Here is a 23,717-nt window from a genome sequence, read left to right as displayed (position 1 = left end):
CTGTGTCTCGGGACAAGCCCTCACCACAATTAGAATACGTCCCATATACTTGCAATGTAGCAAATCAGAGTGGATCCACTCCGAAATGATTTTGAATAATACAAAAGGAGTTGCACTGAAAATATCTACCAAATTAATCACAACAAACCTTTTTGAGATTGTATATGCCTTTTAACCTTAAAAATAATCCATATAAATACGAAAATTCAACTCATTTTCTCAACCTTTTTTCCTCGCTTCAAATTTAACGCCATGTTGACATTCAAAACTCTCTGGATTGTTCGTAGAAAATGCACAGAGTTCGAGTTATATTGCCTGTGTTTATTTTGCAACATTGCCAATACACGGAACAAATTCTATTGTTAAACCAGGTCCGTAGGACAATATCATTTTAACGATAGATTATTCTATCTACATTTCCTCGTGCTCTGTAGAAAATAAGATATCCACGAAGATTACCTCGATGTATGAAGACATATATCCCACCTTTGTACATCATTTTTCACAGCTTTGGAGGTGTGTTGATAACTATGTACACTTAATACACTTGTTAAATTTTGATTTTATAAATCAGCTATTTATTTAATTAATTAATTTCAAGTTTAAAAGAGGAAAATCGTAGTCTATGAATACTTTGATGTTGCAATATCGCTTGCCCTGTTAAATTTACATAATTTTCAACATGATTATCTTAAACTAAAAATAAATATGACAACTGTTAAACTTGCAACAATATCTCGTGCTTTTGTTGAAATAAAATTATTTCCACAAAGAATAGTTAGAATACGGCGACGTATAATTTCAGTATGCTAAAAAAAAATAATAATAAACTCTGTTAATACTTTAATGCAACATTATCTCGTGCTTTGTTAAAATAAATAATTTCCTCCAGATTTTCGTGATATGGAAAGTCAAGAATAAGAACTAAAATAGGCATTTGAATAAAATATGGTGTTCTGTAACATTTCGGCACTTTATCTCCATGCCGATTTTCATAGCAAATTACCACGATTTTCAAAAGTTCAGAACACCGCTTGGTAATATTTTCTGCTGCGTATAATACAACCGAACTGGGTTTTTTCCCCAGTTTCAGGCTCAAAAAGGGGGGTGCATATTTTACACCAATGCGTATTATATTCGGCCAAATACGGTATTCCATAATTTAAGAAGTTACAAGTTCTTACCGCTGTGTACTTATGAATCGACACGTTGTGTACAACTTGTAGAATTAATTGGTATGCAAAACTGATGACGTAAATCGCAGTAAATTAGGGGATTTCCCTAGCTACACGTACACGTACACGGTCATCTGCTTAACCTCTCTATTAACACATTGAATACCATTTTGTTTGCAGTGTCTGTTTATATCTATTCTAAAACTATTTAACACACCACAAAATACTTATGAATTTCTAGTCTATACAATGCTGCATATGATCTTTTTAAAATGTTACAAGTTTGAAAATGTTTCTTGGATATACATGCAAGTTAGATATGTCACATTTTATTCTTCACATAATATTCGAACATCTTTTTTCGACTTCCATTGTTTTATCACATTCATCGAAGGTATCAACATTGTACAAGAGAAATACTGTTTAGTACCCACAGAGAAAGTGACAGTCCTGTCAACATATCCTCTAGTAAAATTAGGCTGATCATTTCTTAAATTTCTTTTTAACTCCAACTTAAATTCATACTCTTATTGATTTTCCTGTTAGCTATGGTTGACTTGGAAAAACTATCGTGTATAAGGACAAAGTATTCTGAACTTCAATTGATCATGTGTTCTTATCTTTAAACAAATGAATTATTTTTGTTAAAAATAATTTTTGATGATATTTTATTAGGCTGGACTTGATTTCTTTACTTTCAGAACAAACACTAGATTCTTTAGTTATAATCAGTGATCCAGTGAAGTCCAAGCAAGGGGCAAACTTTCCAGTAGAGCCATATGTGGTGCTGGAATTACAGGATGCAGCAGGAAGGAGAATCTTCTCTGGAAAAGATTCTAATTTGGTAAAATTTATAATGAATCTTTCATTGTTATGTAGTTCTAAATTCATTTCTAATAAGCTTTGTTAAGCATTTAGTTGGAGGTAATGCAAAGGAATTTAATTGTCAGATGCGCATTTAATTTATCTGCATAAACATGTAATAACCCTCTAATAAGGGAGAAAACGTCCAAGTATGTTATCCATCAATTTGTTTCATCAGGATTTACTTAGTAAAAATTTTATGCCCCCGCCATAAAATGGCCAGGGCTTATAGTGTTACCCTGTTCCATCAGTCAGTCATTCTGTCATTCAGTCATCATTCACTTTCCATTCATTATCTCTGCAACAGTTGCACACATTCAACTCAAATTGACATGTGGATATGTCATAGGAATATGCAGGTCAAGTTTGAATTTGGTCGTAATTTTCAGTTTCCGCTCTTTAACTTTTGTAGGGATATATGTACAGTACAGGCAATGCGAATCCCGTATTTCCCGTGCCCTGTCGCGGTATATACACAACGCGGAATTTGGTCAGGTGAGACAGGTAAACCTCCGTTCCCTCCGCGGGAAATTCATTACCTACCTGTTCCAGCCGCAGTTAAATTATCTATCAACTAGTATCGTAAACAAACGGGAGTTACCTCCCCGAACAGGAATTTTGCGAAATTCCCTGTTTTGAACATATTCTATTGAGTTAAAAGATTGGAAACAAGTTCTATACAACTTACTCGGTTCCTCTCATTATATTTTACAATATATCATGCAAATTAAAAGAAAAATAATACAGTGTACAGGTGAAAAAGCAATTAAATAACATATCAACTATAGAATATACATGTTTCGTCAATAAATTTATGAACAGCAGCAAAATTCCCTCTTTAAAAAAAATTAAAGATCTTCAGTGTATGTATATTTATGAAAATATTTTCTTTTATTTTGAAACAGTGAGGTGAAAATAATAAACATACATCAAAAAAGAATTTGTAAAGCAGAAGATATTTTAAACGTTTTTATTAGGTCACCTGAGTCACTCAGGTGACCTATTGCTATCTCTTTTCGTCCGTCGTCGTGCATCATTCGTAAACTTTTGAACATTTTCAGCTTCTTCTCTGGAACCAGTGAACCAATTTCAACCAGTTTTGGCATATAGCATCTATGGGTGAAGGGGAACAAAAATTCTGAAATTCGTGGCCCCTGCCCCCCTGGGGCCTGAGGGGTGGGGCCAAAACCATCAAAATTAATGCAATCTTTAAAAATCTTCTTCTTTACTCCTGGACATCAAGCAGTCAAACTGTTGGCATGATTGTAATAAGCATTGAGCCCTCTACCAAAATTGTGAAATTCATGGCCCCAGGGTCAGGGGTTCTGGTGCTAGGGCTGGGCTATATAGATCATATAGTGAAAGTGCATTATTTCTTTGAAAATCTTCTTCTCTACTCCTGGTTATTATTGAAACAAATTGAATACATAGTTATGATGAGCAAGGGTGACTCTACCAAAATTGTGAAATTCATAGCCCCAGGGTCAGGGGTTCTGGTGCTAGGGTGGGGCTATATAGATCATATAGTGAAAGTGCATTATTTCTTTGAAAATCTTCTTCTCTACTCCTGGGTATTATTGAAACAAATTGAATACATAGTTATGATAAGCAAGGGTGACTCTACCAAAATTGTGAAATTCATGGCCCCTGGGTCAGGGGTTCTGGTGCTAGGGCGGGGCTCTTTTGATTATATAATGAAAATGCATTAATTCTTTGAAAATCTTCTTCTCTACTCCTGGGTATTATTGAAACAAATTGAATACATAGTTATGATAAGCAAGAGTAACTCTACCAAAATTGTGAAATTCATAGCCCCAGGGTGAGGGGTTCTGGTGCTAGGGCGGGGCTACATAGATCATATAGTGAAAGTGCATTATTTCTTTGAAAATCTTCTTCTCTACTCCTGGGTATTATTGAAACAAATTGAATACATAGTTATGATGAGTAAGAGTGACTCTACCAAAATTGTGAAATTCATGGCCCCTGGGTCAGGGGTTCTGGTGCTTGGGCGGGGCTATATAGATCATATAGTGAAAGTGCATTATTTCTTTGAAAAGCTTCATCTCTTCTCCTGGGTATTATTTAAACAAATACATGGTTATGATAAGCAAGTATGCCTTTTCCAAATTTGTGAATTTCATGACCCCTGGATCAGAGGTTCTGATGTTAGGGCGGGACTCTATTTATTATATAGTGAAAATGCATTAATGCTTTAAAAATCTTCTCTGCACCTGGGCATATCAGAGGCAAAAAGAGTAAAAGTTTTAATAAGGAAGGGTATTTTTACCAGATTTTTGAACATCAAGACCATTTGGTCAAGTGTTCTAGTCCAGGCCAGGGCTCTATTAATTTGTATTCTACTGAGAGGAGTTATTCCCCTTTGCCATTTACTTGTGATAATTAATCACTGTAAATAATGTACTTGAAAGGTTAATAGAATAAGAGAATTATGCAAGAATTTTTATTGTATAATACAAAAAGTACTTTCATAGTTTTAATGATCAGGTAGACTTGTCTTATTAAGGTTTTCCAACCCTAATAGGAACTAATTCTCTATCCTTAAATATCAATCACGTATATAATACTCTGATATTAATTCAAAGAACTTTACAGTAGAAAAGGATTTACCAAGTGAAAGTTTCAAAAATGTAATTAACTAAGCAGTATTTAATTAATAGAAATTGCATTGAAGTCTATGGAGACAAGTGATTTGTTTAAAATAAAAATTCAGATAATAAGAATATCAATAACTACTGTGGTGGAAAGATCCATTAAATCATTAGAAATAGAATGACAATTGAAAACAATTTTTTTACCGTATATTTTTTTAAAATTGATTTTTATTACTTAAAAAAAGAGGGAGATAACTCTTCAACAAAGGTCAAGTCATAAATTAGGACACTTCCATTCTTACATGCTAATAGTAATAAATGGAGATTATGTCTAAATATACTGTGTATTCCAGCCGTACACATCTGTTATGTATTCAAATTCATTGAATCTGAGGCTATTAGGGATGGAATACCAGTACCTTAAATGTTAATCAAAGACCAAGAGTCTTACTCAGGCCAATGTAAGAGATTTCCACAAGGAATTAAAAGAGTACAGATAGAGCACTGATAGTTTCTTAATATACTGTCTGGTGAGAGTGATAAATGGGGAACAGATTAGAACCTAATTTATGAACTGTTAATGAATACTAGACTAATTATTTTGTTAATCCTGATCACCCTATTTTTCTTGCTTTTGGGCAACAAAGCTTCACCTTTCAGTTCATTTTATACTCTACGGATCCTCTAAATTGTTGTATTATACTCAGGTGACCGTTAAGGCCCTTGGGCCTCTTGTTATTATTATTATTATTTTTTTTTAATTGTAGATCAATACTAAAGCGACATCTTTTGTTTTAAATAGTGTTCAAGAAAGCATGCATTTCTCTGAAATTGTCGTTGTAATATTCAATGGTGAGAGTTTGCAGTGAGTGGGCACGTGAACGTTATACAAGATATCAATAAATTTTTCTTTTCCTCGATATTTACTTCTTTGGTAAACAGTGTTTGTTTTTAATTTATTTCTCCATTTACAGAAGATGGGATGTGCATGCTGATGAACTCCACAAAACAATTAAAATGGCTGGAGGGGTGGGGGTAATATCACTAAAACTTATTATTCTCAGTAATACTCAAGAAAAAATCAAATGCTAAGTTTACTTGAACATATTCTTTTCTTTGTGTATTAAGTATTAGTCACGATCATTTCCTGTGTATAGGGATTAGCAGACCTAGCAGGAAACGGCATGCCCTGAGTACCTGGGGTAAATTTATTTGCATACATGTGCAAGGCGTTGTCTAGCCATATGACACACCAGTCCCTTCAATGCTTCATTATTTTTTCATTTTCAAATGAAATAACGACCATGAAATCTACGCGAGTCAATATATACTTGCTTTTTTTTTACCCTGAGTGTATATTAAAAGGAAAAGGATCAATCATACATTTAAAACAAATTTATAGAGTTTTTAAAAATGAAATAAAATAAATCAAATCAAATAATGTATTATTAATATTTTCTGTAAATGCCGACGGGGCTTGATATTTGTTTCTGTTTATATGTGTACATGTACATGTGCATATATTAAGTAAGTAGAATTTAAAAAAAGAAAGGGAAAAAAAGTACAGAATGTTACAGCACGTGCATCTTTTTTTCCTTCAATCAGTTTATTGATTTGTTGAGCCCATCGATTAAAACAAAATATTCATGATAAAATTTCAATGAAATGAATTGCTTCTGGATTAATTTTGTTTCAGTTTCAATATAAGCCGTTTCTGTGAACAATACGGTAGCCGATTTATCAGTTTATTGACCAGTTGTGGACTTTTTCTAATTCTACGATCCAGTTTCTGAAGAAACACAGAAACAGCAACAGTCACAGACACTATTTTACTAAACCAACTTACTGCTGAACCAAGACATTTATTTATAAGATCGCCATACTGCTTCACGGTATAAGATTACGTAATCTGACAGTATTGCAGGTATCTCGTTAGGGTATTAGCTAGTTACACAGACACCTGAAAACTTGTAGCCTATCGCTCTAACACATTTGACTCTGAATATAATAAGTTTATTTTTGTGTTGTATGTTCAAATTATTTTAGGGCCAAAAATCAGCCAATAAAAGAGGGTTTTTCCGATTTGAGATGCATGTAAATGAAAATACTGATGAGCATGATCATATTAATTTCAAAAAGAAATAAAATTGAAAAAACTAGCTATGAAATTATCCTGAATATATAAGATGTAATGATTTCATTAACAACAATAACGAAAAAACGTTCATGTTGATATGACTTCTACAGTCTTACATGTTTAGCGCATAGTATTCGCTGTCAGTCATGATGATGGTGCAACATATTCCTAAATGTACACGTTTAATACTGTTACCATCTCTATCTATTATTGTTTTTCATTTTAATATTTATATCCGATATATATATATATATATATATATATATATATATATATATATATATGTATGAAGGCATATTTTTTTGTTTAAGAAACCAAAGACTGTGATCGAATCTCGGAGAAAAAATAAACTCATTAGCTACATGTAACTGGTAGCGCAACTGCACGGGCTAATCGTGGACAATTAAGAAACGATGGCATTAAAAAAAACAAATAATGCTACTGTTATGAGGTGGATTATTTAGCAATTTCAAGATAATTTATGTTTGAATTATTGATTTTAGATAAATAATACATGATTAATGAGCTGATGATCATATTTCATCCAATTTTACTGCAAGTACTGGCAATTATATGCCTTTTTTATACCCCCCGCAAACGAAGTTTAGGGGGGGTATATTGGAATCAGCTTGTCCGTCTGTCTGTCCGTCTGTCTAGCTGTCTGTCTGTAGACGAGATTTTGTCCGGACCATTTCTTGGAAACTGTTGCAAGGATTTGTCTGAAAATTTGTACACTTATTCTTTGCCATATGAATGTGTGCACCTGGTATTTTCATCATGATTGGATAATTTTTTTGCATTTTACAGGTGTTTTTTTCGTTTTTATTATGTGGTTTTGTCCGGATCTGTTCCCAGAGACTTTTGCATAGATTTGTATGAAAATTTGTACACTTATTATTTACCATATGAAGATGTGCACCTGGTATTTTCAACATTATTTGATTATTTTTCTGCATTTTACAGGTGTTTTTTTTATTTTTATTGACTTAGTCATTTCGGGTTCATGTCAAAGGTTTGAGACATAGAATCTAGAACATCTGTACAAAAATGTGAACTACAGCTTAAAACTACTCATTAGAATTAAAAAAAACAAACAAACAAATTATTAAAAACAGTTTTTACATTACACAGCAGATAGTGTAAATCCATTTGTCCCTTGGGAGTAATGAGTGGACATGCATCCAGTTAAAGATTAATTAATGAGTTCAGTGTGGGAAGCTGTTGCCCCTGCGAGAGTATCAAGAATAATTCTTGAACTTTTAAGAAAAGTTCATGAAATATATTCTTGAATCTGCTCATGAAATATTCATGAAGATCCTATGAAGTTAAAATTGGACACTCATGATTTCATGAATTTTATTCATGAAAACCAAGTTCAAGAATATTCAAGAATAGTGGGTTGTTCATGAATTACTTACTACTCTTGAAAATTCATGAACTTCCTTATAGAATTCATGAAATCATAGTGTCCTGTGAATTTTAGCTTCATTAGATCTTTCATGAACATTTCAGGAACTTTTTAAGAATATTATTCTTGAATTACGTAATTTGACAGAAGGCCAAATTGGCAAAACCACTGTGAGTACCCTCAAAATACATGTACATAAACATTCTATTTAAAAATTTGATAATATATAAATAATGACTACAATATTCTAAACTAAATGCTATGTATTAAGTTCATTGAGTTTATAAATGTATACAGCTTTTAGCCAACACACTCTTAAACAATTACATGTACAGCCTGGATCAGTTTCAGAATCTTAAACAACGCTTGTGTTCTTCTTATGGCACGTTCAAGTAAGTCAGATGCCTGTGGTGCATTTGTTATCCCTGTCAACTTTGCTTCTTGACATTCCAAAAATGAATTTTTCTCTATGGGTGTCTGCTGGATCACTCACTAATTCATCCAAAATTGAAATCCATCCTTTAAATCATGACATGTTTTTTTTTTCTAGCTCTTTTAACTCTCCCTGAAATTGCATATACATGTATATAAATGATATGCCAAATAGAAATAAATTTTACTGGGAACAGGATACTTTTAAATAATATGGGAATTGTGGTGATGCTGCAACTGGAGGCCAGAAAAAAATACAGGAATTACCTGTCTTTTATACAGAACACTTGGTCTTTAATTTATAAAGACTCAGGAATCCTCAGAGACGAGTCAAAGTCAATTTGTTCTAATCAGTAAAGAAAATTTAAAAATGATTTTAGTTTCAATTTAGAATTAAGTTTCCTTTTTTTTCTTCAATTTGAGCTAGTCCATGGGCACACGGGGGTGTGTATGCCCCCCCCCCCCCCTTCCATTTTTTATTATAAAATATAAAAAAAAGAATATTCTGAGACCAAAACACACAAGTTTTTTTAAAATAAATTTTTAAAATATATTTCATTAAAATTCATTTCATTTAACAATAACTGAAATTATATTTCTCTTCAAGTTATTTTTTTTAAATCACGTTTGTTTGGCATGCGTGCAACAAGTGTGCTAATCAACAAATTTGGAATCAAAATAATTAAAGAATTATGTTCTTACCACATGCTTTCTGTATTGCAGTCCTTCCTTTCGATGAATATAATAGTTAACACTCCATTAAAAAAATGTTGACAGAATCTAGATCTATCGACAATCTTCTGACAATGCAAAGCACATCTTCCTTCCTTTCAATCTATTGAAAATTTGGCGCTTGCGTAACTGCTTAACTAATCAGTAATGATGTTATAAATCAGCTACCAGAAGCGTCCAATCAAACGACGTTTTCTAAAAACGATTGAGGTTGCGATTCAAATCATACCCGTAACATTAATTGGCCGCCAATGTATTCTTGTTTGGGGTACCTTGATAAAATATGGTAAATAAATAGGCCTAGTTAATCGTAGACTGGTACTATTAAATAAAGTTTTACTTTTTTTATTATATTTATGCCAACGTTTCTACAAACTTTAAAAAAATCTTTGAATAAAAAGGGTGTGAAAAATTATTGATACGAATTGCCTTGCTACCCGTTAAAAAGATGGCGGCCTTTTTGTTTTTCGGTGGGCGATAGAAGTTTGTAAACTTGAGAATTTACAATATAGACTGCATTGGAGGTTATATTTTAAATGTACACCATCCAAACAACATCCACAGAAAGACCAGCACTGTTCCGCCTGCATTCATCAGCTCACAACACGAGTAAGTTTTCATCTGTTTTATACATGTTACAATCGGGGGATGGATATCGTGTGCACAACCTGCAAGCTGCAAGGTTGTTGTTTCATATGTTCATAAATTAATTATATTTTTATGGGCCTATTTATTGTTTGGTTTCTTCGAATTTCAAAATGAGATTGGCAAGGCATTTGCTTTTTTCTCAAGAATGAAACAAGAGGGAGATAAAATACGATTTAAAATTATGTATTACAGTGTTGTTAGTTAACAGAGTTTGACACAATCTGTGTCCTCACAGATTACTTAGTAGGCAAAAAGTACCGATATTATGTGGAAATATTTTTATAAAGTATTTAAACTTAATATTTTTTTTAATTATCTAGCTTTTTGAATTCAGGGAAAACGATTGTGTTTCTATTTATACATCAAAATTATTCACATAAATTGAAAGTTAAGTCATCACAGGCATACTAGACGTATAAATTACCTACTTTTAAACTATGCAGATAGTTGCTGAATGTTTTGTTTGTTTTTGTTTTGTTTTTTGTCAATGTCTATTCATTTAAAATATAACTTTCATTAAGAGCGTACAATTTTTACAGGTCAAACAAAGAAACAACTAGAACTGAAATATCCCAAAAGACTGAAGAATCAGCGGCAAGAATCAGCTATGTTTATCAGTGAAGGAGAATTGACAGGAGTATGATTCTTATGGAACCAAGTTGTTTTAGATCTTCTCATGCAAGCACACAATTTGAAACTGACATCATAGACAAGACTAATTTGATATCTTTTCAGATGATCGGCAACATGTTTATTAACCTCACAATTTTTATTTTCTACTTTAAGATGTTACCTTATAAAAAAAATAATAAATATATATGTTGTAAATTTTAGAACAATTTATGCCCATGAACAAAAATGTTGCAATAGGCATGGAGGCTTTTTTTAAATAATAAATTATAAGTTATAGGGATCAAATAGTTTTTTTTTTGACAGACTGTGAGTGATGGTTATCATTACATGAAAATATTGATGATTCATGTATTTCTTAAATGGACATGAGAAAATACAATTCATGTTAATGTGTATGTTCCACAATTGTATACATCTTTTGCATTTTAAGACGTAAATTTACGTAAATTCCCTGATTTGCGACTTATTACTGATAGTCTATAATGATGTTAAAAAAATCCAACAAGCTTTTCTGTCTATTTAGTCTTTCCATTTCAACATTGAACAGTATTGTAATACATGTATTGTTAAGCAATTACCAATGGAGAACACTCAGTTAATTAAAATTGTACTTAAAATTCAATATCAATAAATTTGAATCATTATAGAATTTAAATTGTATTGAGTCATGAATAATCATGAATAATCATGAAACTTGTGTTGCTATGTAATGTTGAAGATTTTCGAATTTCATAAAGGTTCATCATTGTTCATGAAGTATAAATTTTTTTCAGTATGAATGTGTTCATGAATTATATTCATGAACTACTTTTATGAAACTATTATGAATCTTTTATGAGCATTCATGAACAATGATGAACAACTCATAAAAGTTCTTTAAGTCATGAATATCATCTCGCAGGGGTAACACACCACCGAGGGGACGCGGTCTAATATGGGCTCTGCATTGCCTGTACTGTATAAAGTTGAAATTGCGTATTAGGGTGCTAAATACCAAAAAATACAGTTCAAGTTCGAATTTGGTCATGATTTTTGACAGAGTTATCCCTCTTGAACTTAGAAAAAAAGAAATTTTCAGTTTCTGCTCTCTAACTTTTGTAGGGATGCAGTGTTTTCCATTTATTTCAAAGTAAAGGGCAATTGTAACAGGCTAGGGGATGAGGTTTATGAATAAAATCTCTGTGTTATGTTTTAACTTTTGATTTCTAAGCGGCATTTAAATATCAATTGAAGTGGTCAATTTGGCCGGTAGCCAGTTCTTATGGAAAACACTGGGGATGTATGTATAAGCTTAAAATTGCTTATTCAGGTATTTTACCAGAAAATACAGGTCAAGTTCGAATTTGCTTATGGTCAGATGATTTTTGGCAGAGTAATCCCTCTTGAACTTAGAAAAAAATATGAAATTTTTCACCCCTACATTTGGGCTAGTAACTTTTTACTTGAGGCTAGTAACTTTATTACTGCCACTAGCCGTGGGCTTGTACTTGATTTTATCTCTACGGGTCAGAGACCAGAAGAGCTTATGCAATAGTATGGTGTCTGTCGTCTGTCCGTCCATCAGTCTGTCTAGCTGTCCGTCCGTCTGTAAACAATTTTTCAAAATGCTACTCCTCCTACAGTTTTGATCTGATTTTAATATAACTTGGCACACAATTAGACTGCACTAAGATACATAATTCTGTGTATCGGTTTTGATTTCGATGAACGGTGTTGCCATGGATACAAAAAATAGAAATTTCTGTGAAATACATTCAAAATGCTACTCCTCATACAATTTTGGTCTGATTTCAATTTAGCTTGGCACACAAGTAGACCACACTGACTTTAAGAAACATAATTCTGTGTTTCGATTTTTGATGAGCGGTGTTGCCATGGATACTAAAATAGAAATTTCTGTGAAATACATGTACTTTCAAAACGCTACTCCTCCTAAAGTTTTGGTCTGATTTCAGTATAATTTGGCACACAAGTAGACTTTACTAAGATACATAATTCTATATATCAATTTTTGATTTCCATGAATGGTCTTGCTATGGTTACTAAAAATAGAAATTTCTGTAAAATACTTCCAAAACGCTACTCCTATTATAGTTTTGATCTCATTTCAATATAACTTGGAACACAAGTAGTATACACTAAGATACATAATCCTATTTATTGTTGCAAAGTTTCAAATCCAAGTGCTACTTTTCTTTTCCTATAAGTACAAACCAGTAGAGCTACAGTCTCACCAGAGACTTCTGGTTTTAATTGCACACCCCTGATTGCATAATGCTTTTTCTTTATACGACTTTGAGACTAATGAAAGCAAAATTAGCATGGCCTCGTGGCCCATTAAATTTACAACTTGAGCACAACCAAGTAAAAAAACATGTAACAAATGAAGACAAGCTAGATATGAAAAATCTTCACAGAAAGAATTCAAACGCAGTTGGGTCAAGCGGTAAATAGAGTCCATTCATTGATTGTGTTGTTATCCTTATTATCAATGCACAGAATTTTTTCCAAAATTTTCAAACACATTTTCTAGGTTGATATTAATTTCCCGATGCATAAATGTTTCAAATAAATTACATATACTATGCTGAATTAGCATTGTCACCTGCCCAAAAGCGGTAATTCTAGTACTGTGTTATAATTGCAAAAACCGAAAATGAGGATGACTTAGAAATGGGGACTGAGTAAAAGTTCTTGCCAGTCTGAATGACTGGCTATCTGAAAAAGTTTGCCACGTCTCTGATTACTGCAGATGCCGGATTAAATCTTTATTTTCTGGACGAGTGACCAGGTTAAAGTTTTTAAAGTAAGTTCAATCCAAAGTGACTATAAGCCCAATGCTATCCAGAATATAGATACCGTAAGTTTTGGGGTGTATGTCGATGGGGTGTATAGTTCCAAAGGCTCATTTTCAGCCGTAATTTTTAAAAAATCCTTAGATAGGAGGAATTCGGAAGATAGGACGAGGCTTTGTTTATCGATTTCTAGAGATTCTACGTATCAGAACATGTAGACCTCTTTAACTTTACCCTTGATATTAACGTATTGAGAAAATAAACTAGTATTTCTATGAGTACAGTATTTTAATAGTGTTTTATACAAACGTAGTTAAAACTTCCTTGAATTGTATTTTCTCCAACTTGCCTGTTCAATGCCGTCGTAGTTTGACTCTGTCGTTAAACACATAAATACGGTAGTATAAAACAGCTATAATTAGGGAAATGCCTGAAATCAAACAGTACATGTAATCATTTCCATTTTAAAACATCATGGACACATTCTTTTATTCCGACATTATTTACCAGGGTAAAAAATTAACTTGGATGACCGCCATTTTTATATTTTCTTGTCCAGGGATTTGCTAAAACACGCAAATGACTATTACATGTAACAGTGCGCAAATGAAATTAATCATATTAGCATGCTATAATTTTGCATGAGATATTGTTGTAAAAAATAAATTAAATTGAGAGTACATTCGCAATTTAACAGTCATCAGGAATTTCACAGTTTTGTTTGTTCAATGATGTATAGCACTAATACCCCTGTAACGGCACGTGGATCTGTAAGTCATACCCCGCAGGTGTTTTAACCAACACAGGTGTTAACACCTTTGTGTACACAGTGTATATCCCTTTATCTGTCAGACAATTAAAATTCTATTAGAAGCCAATCTTTGTGTAATTCAGTGTGCCCCTTGGGTACGAGGAGGCTTTCAATTCTATCATTCAAAAAATATTTATTTGGTAAAACAAAAAAAAAAAAAAAACAAACTGTGAATAGAAAATAACGTATCGTAAATAAATGAATTTATAACTTCCAAAAACGTATAATAGTATATTCAAGATAAGTTCGTTTTATTATAATTAATTAAGATATAAAACAAAATAGTTATTACTAGCGGTATGTTTGGTAAATAAATTTAGAAATTTACTGGCAAAAATTTACTTCACGCATTTTACATTTAAATAAATATCGCAAGACAATGAACAAATATTTAGGCATACTATTTAAATTTATCGTTACAAATAAATGGTAAAAAAGATTACAATTGCGATTGTGAAAACTCTTCTGTATTTTAAATTTTGATATGGCTGCAGTTTTCTTTTTAGTAAACGATTGCAACTTCCAACTTCACAAGATGGACACAGCATGTTGTAAATATACTTTGAGACTTTAATTACTAGATGATATACCGGTAATAAGTTTTTTCTGTACAGCGCTGGAACTTATTTTGTAAGAAATCAATGGAATGAATATTTAATTCTTTGTTGTTTATTATACGAAAATGGCACAGATTTGCTTGAAAATTGACGTAAATTTTACTGAATTGGAGGCATTTTTCGTAAACTTGAGCCTTAGATAGGTCGATTCGTTAAATAGGACGACCCCAGCGGTTCTGAGAAAAAAAGTATCGTCTTATCTTCCAAAACTCACGGTAATATCGATTCTGAGTGAGGATGATATGTATATCAATACGTATGAAGAAATATCGAAATATCACAACTCTGGATAGAGAATGCAGAAGCTGAATTGGGAATTTTTAGTCTTAAAATTTGGAAAAAACATTTTTTGGCATTGGGAATGGTACCGTTTATCAGTACCAGTTATATAAGGCAAAAGATCGCCGATCAGTTTAGTGTGAAACTTTGCCTTACTTAAAGATAACAATTGTTTAGGTGAGCTCTGTAATCTCTGATTACCTATGTATTTAATATTAGTTCTCTTAGATATTAAAAGCGCCTGAGGAAGTTACAAGTGTTATTTTACCAGCTTCTAAAACGTAGGAGGTTTTTATATATTTCAAAAGATATCGAGAAATACCTGTATCTGATTTTCATATTGCGATATATTATTGTGGTTGGTCATACTGCATTATACAGGTATACCAGTTATATTGAACACCCCTACTCAAGATATGTCACAGATCACAAAAAATAATTGTGTCTTTCTATGTTGCAGACAATAAATGTGGCTGTCAGCGATAATTCTGCCTGTTTGTCAACTGATTCAGCAACACTAGTGGCAAAAGATGGCAGAGCAGTATTTGTTGGCTCACTTTGTGCTCCAATATCTAGTGTGTCTCTGTCTTTTTCAACAACAAGTGCAATATCAGCTAGCTTAGTGACAAGCGGTTCAACAGCAACATTTGAAGTCACAGGTAACCTTAAATGGAATGAAATTAGATTAAGGTATTAGGGGTGTAATAGTCATGACCTTGAATATGACTAAATTCAGTTAAATTATAATGGACAACACTTCAGGCAATATTTCCCAAAGTTTCATGCAATTCTGTCCAAACATATTTTTTTATACTTATTTTCATACCTGTACCCTCTAACCACTGGTGCACCTTTAATAGACAAAAGGTACAGATGTAATTTTTACCTCTACTCTATAGTTAGTTGCAAACAGTTGAATGTTTCATGTGTTCAACTGCAACATTAAGCAGCATAGATTGCATCTATGCATTCTTTTTAGTTCAAATTCATCAGGTATGATATACAGTGGACCCTCAGATATCCGGATGCCAGATATCCGGACGCTTCACCTTCCGGACGAATTTTCTTGGGAACAGATTATTTTTACGTTATTTTGGCTCATTTATCCAGAATTCTGCGTTCCGTATCCGGACGGTCTTTTTTTACTACAAAATGCATTTTTACGTTATATTTTGGTTCATTTATCCGGACGGTAAATTTTAATTTGTACGCCCATTGTTGTCAACATTCCTGGCTGAGCTGAGTGTTAATTGTTATAAAAACACTAGCTGGTCTGGTTGTTTTTATAAGACGATCACCTGTGACCTGTTATGATTTTAGACTAAGTCGATATCGAAACGTCACTATAGACATGAGAGACACACAATACACGAGAGATACACAAGTGAAATTAAATTACATGTACATGTACTGTGTTGGTAACAGAAAATAATTTTCTCTTCAGTTATTAGTTATCGGAAAGATATTTACAATCTGAGTACAGAACCTAATATTTCTATTTATAGACATGACAACGGAGTTTCATAATGTCGTTCTCTACACACACAATACACATCGGTATTTTAATCTTAAGCTTGAATCTTTTAATTTGGTGACAGTTATTACAAAAAAAAATCACATTAAATCAAATTTGAATCCAGTTCACACAATCACTTAAATTATGTGATTTCGCTTGGGATGTAGTTAATGTCTGATTTAGCGTGGATGAGTGTTCAATTAAAATCGACTCTATGCTGACAGCTCGCTTGGGTAGAATCAAAGTGTAAGATAGAATTGGCTTGGCTAAGTTTCAATTATTAGGAAATAGCAGGTAAAAATTAGCTTGGGCAATTATAAATATGGCCATATAAGCAGCGTTATTTCCAATGTTGGTCATCACTTGCTCTCCAGCTACAATCATGTCTACACCGCCGGCCAAGAGAGCGCGAGTCAGCATTTCTGCAAGCTTGAAAAAAAAAATATGCCAACGCAAAGTAGATCATCCACAATCTACTCTACTAGATTTAAGGCAGTTCATCATTGACGAGGAGTCCATAAACATAGGTATTTTTAAAATCTAAATTTTCTTTACGTAGTCAATTTTTGTCTTTTTTTTTCTTTTTTCAATTTTTAATTAATTTTTAACTTAATTGATTGCAGTTTTGCTGAAGCCCTAAGTTGAGTTTAATAAGAAGGTATGGAAAAACATCAATTAATCTTCACATCTAAAAATTACATATTTTGTTGATTTATGATATGTTATGATTGATTATAATTTTTTTTCCAGGAAAGTCCAGCATTGGTGATATCATTAAAGATAAAGACAAGTGGCTAGCTGTTCCAGCTGACTGTGAAGGCCTAACAAAGTCCAGGAATCCAAAGCATCAGCAACTAGATGACGCCCTCTATCTGTGGTTTACAGACATGTCAGCACATCATGCAGCAATCAACGATGAGATGCTTATTACAAAAGCCAGACAACTGGGTGAACAGCTTGGAGTAACAGATTTCAGCTATTCAAGAGGCTACCTTCACAGATTCAAGAGTCGACGTGGTATAAAGAAAAAACTCTACGAAGGTGAAGCTGACAGTGCAGATATGACGGCTGTGCAGACAGGACGACAAGATCTTCAGCGTGTTCTTCAAGACTACGACCTGGAGGACATATTCAATCTGGACGAAACTGGACTGTTTTACAGACTTGGACCCAACTACACCTTAGCAACAAAGAAAGTGAGTGGTACCAAGAAATCCAAGGACAGAATTACAGTTGCCCTTGCCACCAATGCAACAGGAACAACAAAGATCAAGCCTTTTGTCATCACTAAAGTGAATCGTCCACGGTGTTTTGGGAAGACATACAATCCAGAGACTTACGTGAGATACAGATACAACGCAAAGGCTTGGATGACGTCAGACCTATTCAAGGAGTGGCTGAAAGACTTCGACCGTCGGATGAGACTTGCAAGAAGAAATGTGATTTTGCTTGTGGACAACGCTGCCAGTCATAGTCAAGGGGATATTCTGCTGAGGAATGTGACACTTCATTTCCTGCCTCCGAACACCACTGCCCACATACAGCCTATGGACGCTGGAATAATCAAAGCCTTCAAAGCTCACTACAGGAAACAGCTGGTACAGCACTACATTGAGCGTGTGGAGAAGAAAGAAGAACAAAGTGTGAATCTACGAGAGGCCCTGCACATGGTGAAAAGAGCATGGGATAGTGTAAAAGTTTCTACCATTGTGAATTGTTACCGACATGTAAAGATCTTGCCTTCCAAGGATGATTCAGATGAAGATGACGATGTTCCACTTTCTCGCCTTCAGTGCCACACAGATGAAGATGAGGATGACATTCCGTTGCTTCAGCTTCAGAAGAAGATGCGTGAACTGCCAGAGGCCTGCACGATGACAGTAGAGGAGTATGTTAGTGTGGATGCAGAGGAAGAAACTGGACAACATCTAACTGATGATGACATTATGACACTTGTTTCACGAGAAGAAGTTCCTGAGGCTGCAGAAAAGGATGATGATGATGAAGAAGAAGCATGCAAAGATGTGAACCCTTCTCAAGCTTCAGGAGGCATCAGGATGGCCATCAGTTTTTTTGAACAGACATCAAGAAGCTCCACATCAATTGACATGGAGAAAAAGCAAGCCTACCTTGACCAACTATGGGAAATGTTAGACGCCATTACCTACTGCCAAGCCAAGGAAGCACAACAGAAGAAGATGACCGACTTCTTCAAGCAGTAAAAAGTGAAAAAATGTGTTCATAGTGCTTTTGAAATTTCAGTTGCTTATTACAATATTAATGTGGAGCAGTGCATATAGTACTACAGTTATAGATTTACAGATTTTTTATTAGTTGTATTGTGTAGTTTTGTTATTTAATAGTGCTAAGTTTTTAGTTTTAGAAATGTTTATTTTATTTGAAAATGTGTTATAAAGTAGTGCTGATGTATATTTTAGATGTAGTTTATAAAATAATAAAACATTATTTCTATTTGGCAGCATTTTTCTTTACTTATATTGATATGAAAGGCTATTACATGTATACTATTTCACTATAATTATACTGGTAGAAGAATACATTTCAGATATACGGACGCTTCACTTATCCGGACATTTTGACTGGGAACCTAAGCGTCCGGATAAATGAGGCTCCACTGTATGAATACTTGTAATCAAGAGAACTTGTCTACTTTGTGTGACAATTTTGGCAATTTTTTTCATAAAACTGGTTGTGATATTCTGTCAAAGAAAAATATGGTAGGAAAGGTCAATAAAAGAACAATGTCAATTTTGTGTAATGTGTGTTTGGGATAATATTACAACAAAAAAATGTATTCTATCCACAATATTTATCTATATTCTGTATCATAGCGATATACCTCTAAAAATGTAAGCCATGATTTTTTGTAAGTGTCATAAAATATGTGATAATTAATGAAATAATGAGCATATATAAACAACAGGTAATTGTCATATTGAATACACATATCACTTTAGTCAGATTCATTTGTTCAGAAAATTGACCTCTAGTCACAGTGACCTTGACCCAGACAAAGATTTGCAAAATGACCTACATTTGTGCATCTACCATGTGCATGAAGTTCTTTACAGATCGAAAAGTTACTATATAATGTAGGCTAAAATATATACTGACAGAAACACTAATCAAAAGGTAAAAAAAATCATTTTGCTCCCAACATGTATATGAAAAATATCAATAAATATTCAAAATGCCCCCCCCCCCCCCCTTCTAATCTTATGTAAAAATAAATATTAAATAACATAAAAGTCACCCTGACCCAACCCAGAATAAATCATTTATTTCCATAACTGATATTTTTTTTTTCTTTAAAGTTGTAAACATACCTACATTTTATTTTCACTGATATCTTTTGAACATCACAGATATTTTATGTATGGACATTGAACGTCACTTATAAAATGTAGATTCTACAATGTCCACAGTGCTACCTATTACGTACATTTTTTCCCCACAAATGGTTTGCTGATATTGAGAGAATCATAAGAAATCGCGATGTGAATGTTAAGTTTTGAAGAAAGGTATACTTCGTTCGTTCTTCAAAAATGGTGCTATTTTTAGAAGTTAGAAAAACCCATAAAGTGTGTATTTGAAGGTATCATCGTTTTGACTGAATATTTTGTCTAACTAAATATATTAACGTGTTTTCTACGTAATATTATATTTATTCTCTCCTCCGCTAAGTTATATTCCTTTTCTTTGGTGTATGTTTTATGTTAGCGTCCTAGGCCGTCTTGATGATGCGCCATTTTTGTTTATGAAGGTAGATAATTTGTACAGTGTTCCGAAATCTGCCGATGTCAGAGACCTCGGTAAATGCCGTCATTTTTACCGGAAATGGCATATTACACCTCTAATACCTTAAAAAGAAGGGGGGGGGGCAAACTAGTTCTCTCCTCCGCTAAGTTATATTCCTTTTCTTTGGTGTATGTTTTATGTTAGCATCCGAGGCAGTCTTGACGATGCGCCATTTTTGTTTATGAAGGTAGATAATTTGTACAGTGTTCCGAAATCTGCCGATGTCAGAGACCTCGGTAAATGCCGTCATTTTTACCGGAAATGGCATATTACACCTCTAATACCTTAAAAAGAAGGGGGGGGGCAAACTAGTTATGTAACAGTAGTCACTAACAATCAATTATAGGTGGTTTGGAGCTCATCCATGATACATTTACATGATACTAATTGATTGCTAAACTAAAGTTGCCAACATTACTAACAAAAATAATTATTGTTTAAGTTATTAGTATGATGGAGAGACAAGGCAGAACAGAATAGATGGTTACAGAATGTCATAGGTCATTGCATCCCAACCAATAACACTCCTAAAGGAGGGAGCTCTATTTTCTGAATTTGTTGTTAGTCTAAAGATGATCAGGCTTTACATTGATTAATAAGTACAGTGATTTTCTCTTTTAGATGATGTATATTTGGGCAATTACATAGATTACTATTCTTCTGGATCCACCTCAGATACTGGACCAAACACAGATTCTTTTGTCTGGCATGCACTGGAAGATATCAAAGCCAACAAATATCCTAATCTTTTACCAGGTAACTGTCTTCTTTTTTATATTTTGTAAAGTGATTAAGGTATCAATTAGGGCTTTTTTAGATGGGATGGAACAGCTAGTGTTTTTTCCTGTTGCTGGGGGTGGGGGTATATTTTTTAGGTCACCAAAAAATGGATGAGTCACTCAGGTGACGCTTTAGTTTCCGTTTTTGTCTATTGTCCTATGTCGTGTGTCCCTCCAACTTAGTCAAAATACATGAATTATGTGGTCCTGAGTTATGCAGTTGAAGCATTGATTGGCAAATCAAGAACCGAATTGTTTGACAGAGTGATGATGTTGGTTGGTATCAATGAAACTGTTTGTTTGTCTAGGGTATGTTAAATTTAATCTAGTTGAAAATCCAGATGCAGTGATGTCTGGTAAATAACAGAATGAAGTCAAGAACATACACAAAGTGCTCTTGATGTCCTCATGAAGGCCCAAAGAAAAGCAGTATTACTCGAACCCTATTCAGAAGATAATAAAATCACAAAATCACAAATAACAAGAGAGTGTTCATAATGGATGATCAAAATTTTACACAGAAATTCATAGGAAAAACCTTCCCCATAGGCAATGGGCCAGGAAAGATGAAACTTAAGTGGAAACATCCTCAGGTTGTGTAGATTCAAGCTTTTTCAAATCATGACCCCTTGAGGTAGGGTCGGGCCATAATGAACCATCAAAGTTTTCCATAGGAATACATAGGAAAAATCTTTTAAAATCTTCCTCTCAAGAACAGCAGAGCCATGATTGGTCATATTTATATGGACGCATCCTCAAGTAGTGTAAATTCAAGTTTGTTCATATTATGACTACTGGGGGTAGGGTGGGGCCACAATAGAAGATGAAAATTATAGGAAATTTAAAAAAAAAAATCTAACGCCATGATTTGTCAAAGAAATATGGTAGTATCCTCATTTATTGTAGACTCAAGTTTGTTCAGATCATGCCCTCCTCCCCTTAGGGATAGGTTGATACCACTCATGAAATACTGAACTCCTAGCCAAAGTGTTTAAGTGAGCAATGTGGCCAATGGGCCTCTTGTTTAAAGATGGCCTTACTTGAAAGTTTGCTTAGTTTAAATTTATGCACAGTGTTTATGAAGAATATCTGATTATTTATACAGGAAGGAATCTTCATATCAATTCATACAACACAAAAAATGATGCTGTCACCACAGCCAAAGAATTGGATGGAATGCTTGCCGAAGGAGAGGTCTGTATGTCATGTAGAAGTTACTAGTTCTCCCATTACCTGGGATAAGTAAGTAACAAAGAATATTTTACAGTTTACGGAATAGTATAGAATCAGGGCTAGAAATAATTTTTTTTGTTTACTAGTCACTTGGGCCATCACCTTATATTTTTACTGGTCATCTTAGTGCTTTTGGTGTCCAACTGGGCCAGTAGATTTTTAAAAAGACTGGCCCAAAACCATAGCAATACAGTGGTTCCCGTTTTATCGAATAGTCAAGTTGTCAGCCTAGTTTTATCCGAATAGCCGAAAATTAGAATAGCCGATTGCTCCATACCGAGTCCAAAGATAGATGTATAGAGCTACATGTATTGATAATACATCGTAGCAAATTTCAAGCTTGCACTTTCGTTTTCTTTTGACATGTTTACTTAATGACTTTGCTAAAAATAATTTATTTCACTTACTTATGAATTTAATATGAATTTTTTTTTCAAATAAATTGACGTATAGAATATATTCTTTGATAGTTATTGTCATCTTTCTTCAGCACATGTTTACATTCCTTCTTCGATGGTCGCCATTTTGGAAACGGAAGTAGACTAAATGCTTGACTAATAACCGTAAACTATTTTTCCCTAGATAGATTGTAAATTAAAAATAAACAAAAATATTAAATATATGTAATTGTTTCGTTTTTATTTGTTTCTTTAATACGGTTACGTATTTTATACTGTGTGTGAGTTTACCAGTCTTTTTCTTGTCTGCTGAAGAGAGATTTTGAGAGGCATGTGGAGAAAGATGGTATGAATTTTGAGAGGTATTTTTATAGAACGGGCCATTTGTGATTTTTACCATAAATTTTGCACTGAAAAGTGAATAAATATTAAGCCAATTGACCAAGTTACACGATTGAATAGGCTTATTTCATTGTCCAAGCAAATTGTCATACACAAGCTAATCAGTTCAATAATTAAAATTTCACGCAGAAAAAATTGCAAATAATTGTCATAATTAACAAGTGCATCATTGAACCCAAGCTGATCACCACAACTGTAATCAAAACATATCTATTTACTATGCCCACTATTGACACAGGTAAGGTGCCTGTGTGCGTCCAGCCGTAACTAATCCCCTCATTGTCGTACTCAAGCCAGTCAAGGTAATTGGTGTCAAACTGTGTAAACAAAGGCTTCACATACGAAGTTGGAGGTGTGAACAAGGTGCTGATTATCAATAAACACTATGATAATCCAAATTTTTGTATCGGATAAAACGAAATTCCAA

The 23,717-nt window shown here is 33.5% G+C and overlaps 1 protein-coding gene across 1 annotated transcript in view; it reads left to right on the top strand.

Moving 5' to 3' along the window:
• LOC133205689 (uncharacterized) overlaps positions 1-23,717 on the top strand; it is a 204,308-nt gene that overhangs the window by 35,865 nt on the left and 144,726 nt on the right. The window contains exons 6-9 of the mRNA XM_061341541.1: positions 1,877-2,019; positions 15,604-15,802; positions 21,100-21,234; positions 22,363-22,451. Coding sequence (XP_061197525.1) covers positions 1,877-2,019; positions 15,604-15,802; positions 21,100-21,234; positions 22,363-22,451 — 566 coding nt within the window. The remainder of the gene's footprint in view (positions 1-1,876; positions 2,020-15,603; positions 15,803-21,099; positions 21,235-22,362; positions 22,452-23,717) is intronic.

This window comes from Saccostrea echinata, unplaced genomic scaffold, assembly GCF_033153115.1.
Source record: "Saccostrea echinata isolate AGI-Se365-2 ecotype Australia unplaced genomic scaffold, CSIRO_AGI_Sech_v1 ptg000054l, whole genome shotgun sequence".
NCBI lineage: Eukaryota > Metazoa > Mollusca > Bivalvia > Ostreida > Ostreidae > Saccostrea > Saccostrea echinata.
This window is presented reverse-complemented; position numbering and strand designations above follow the sequence as displayed.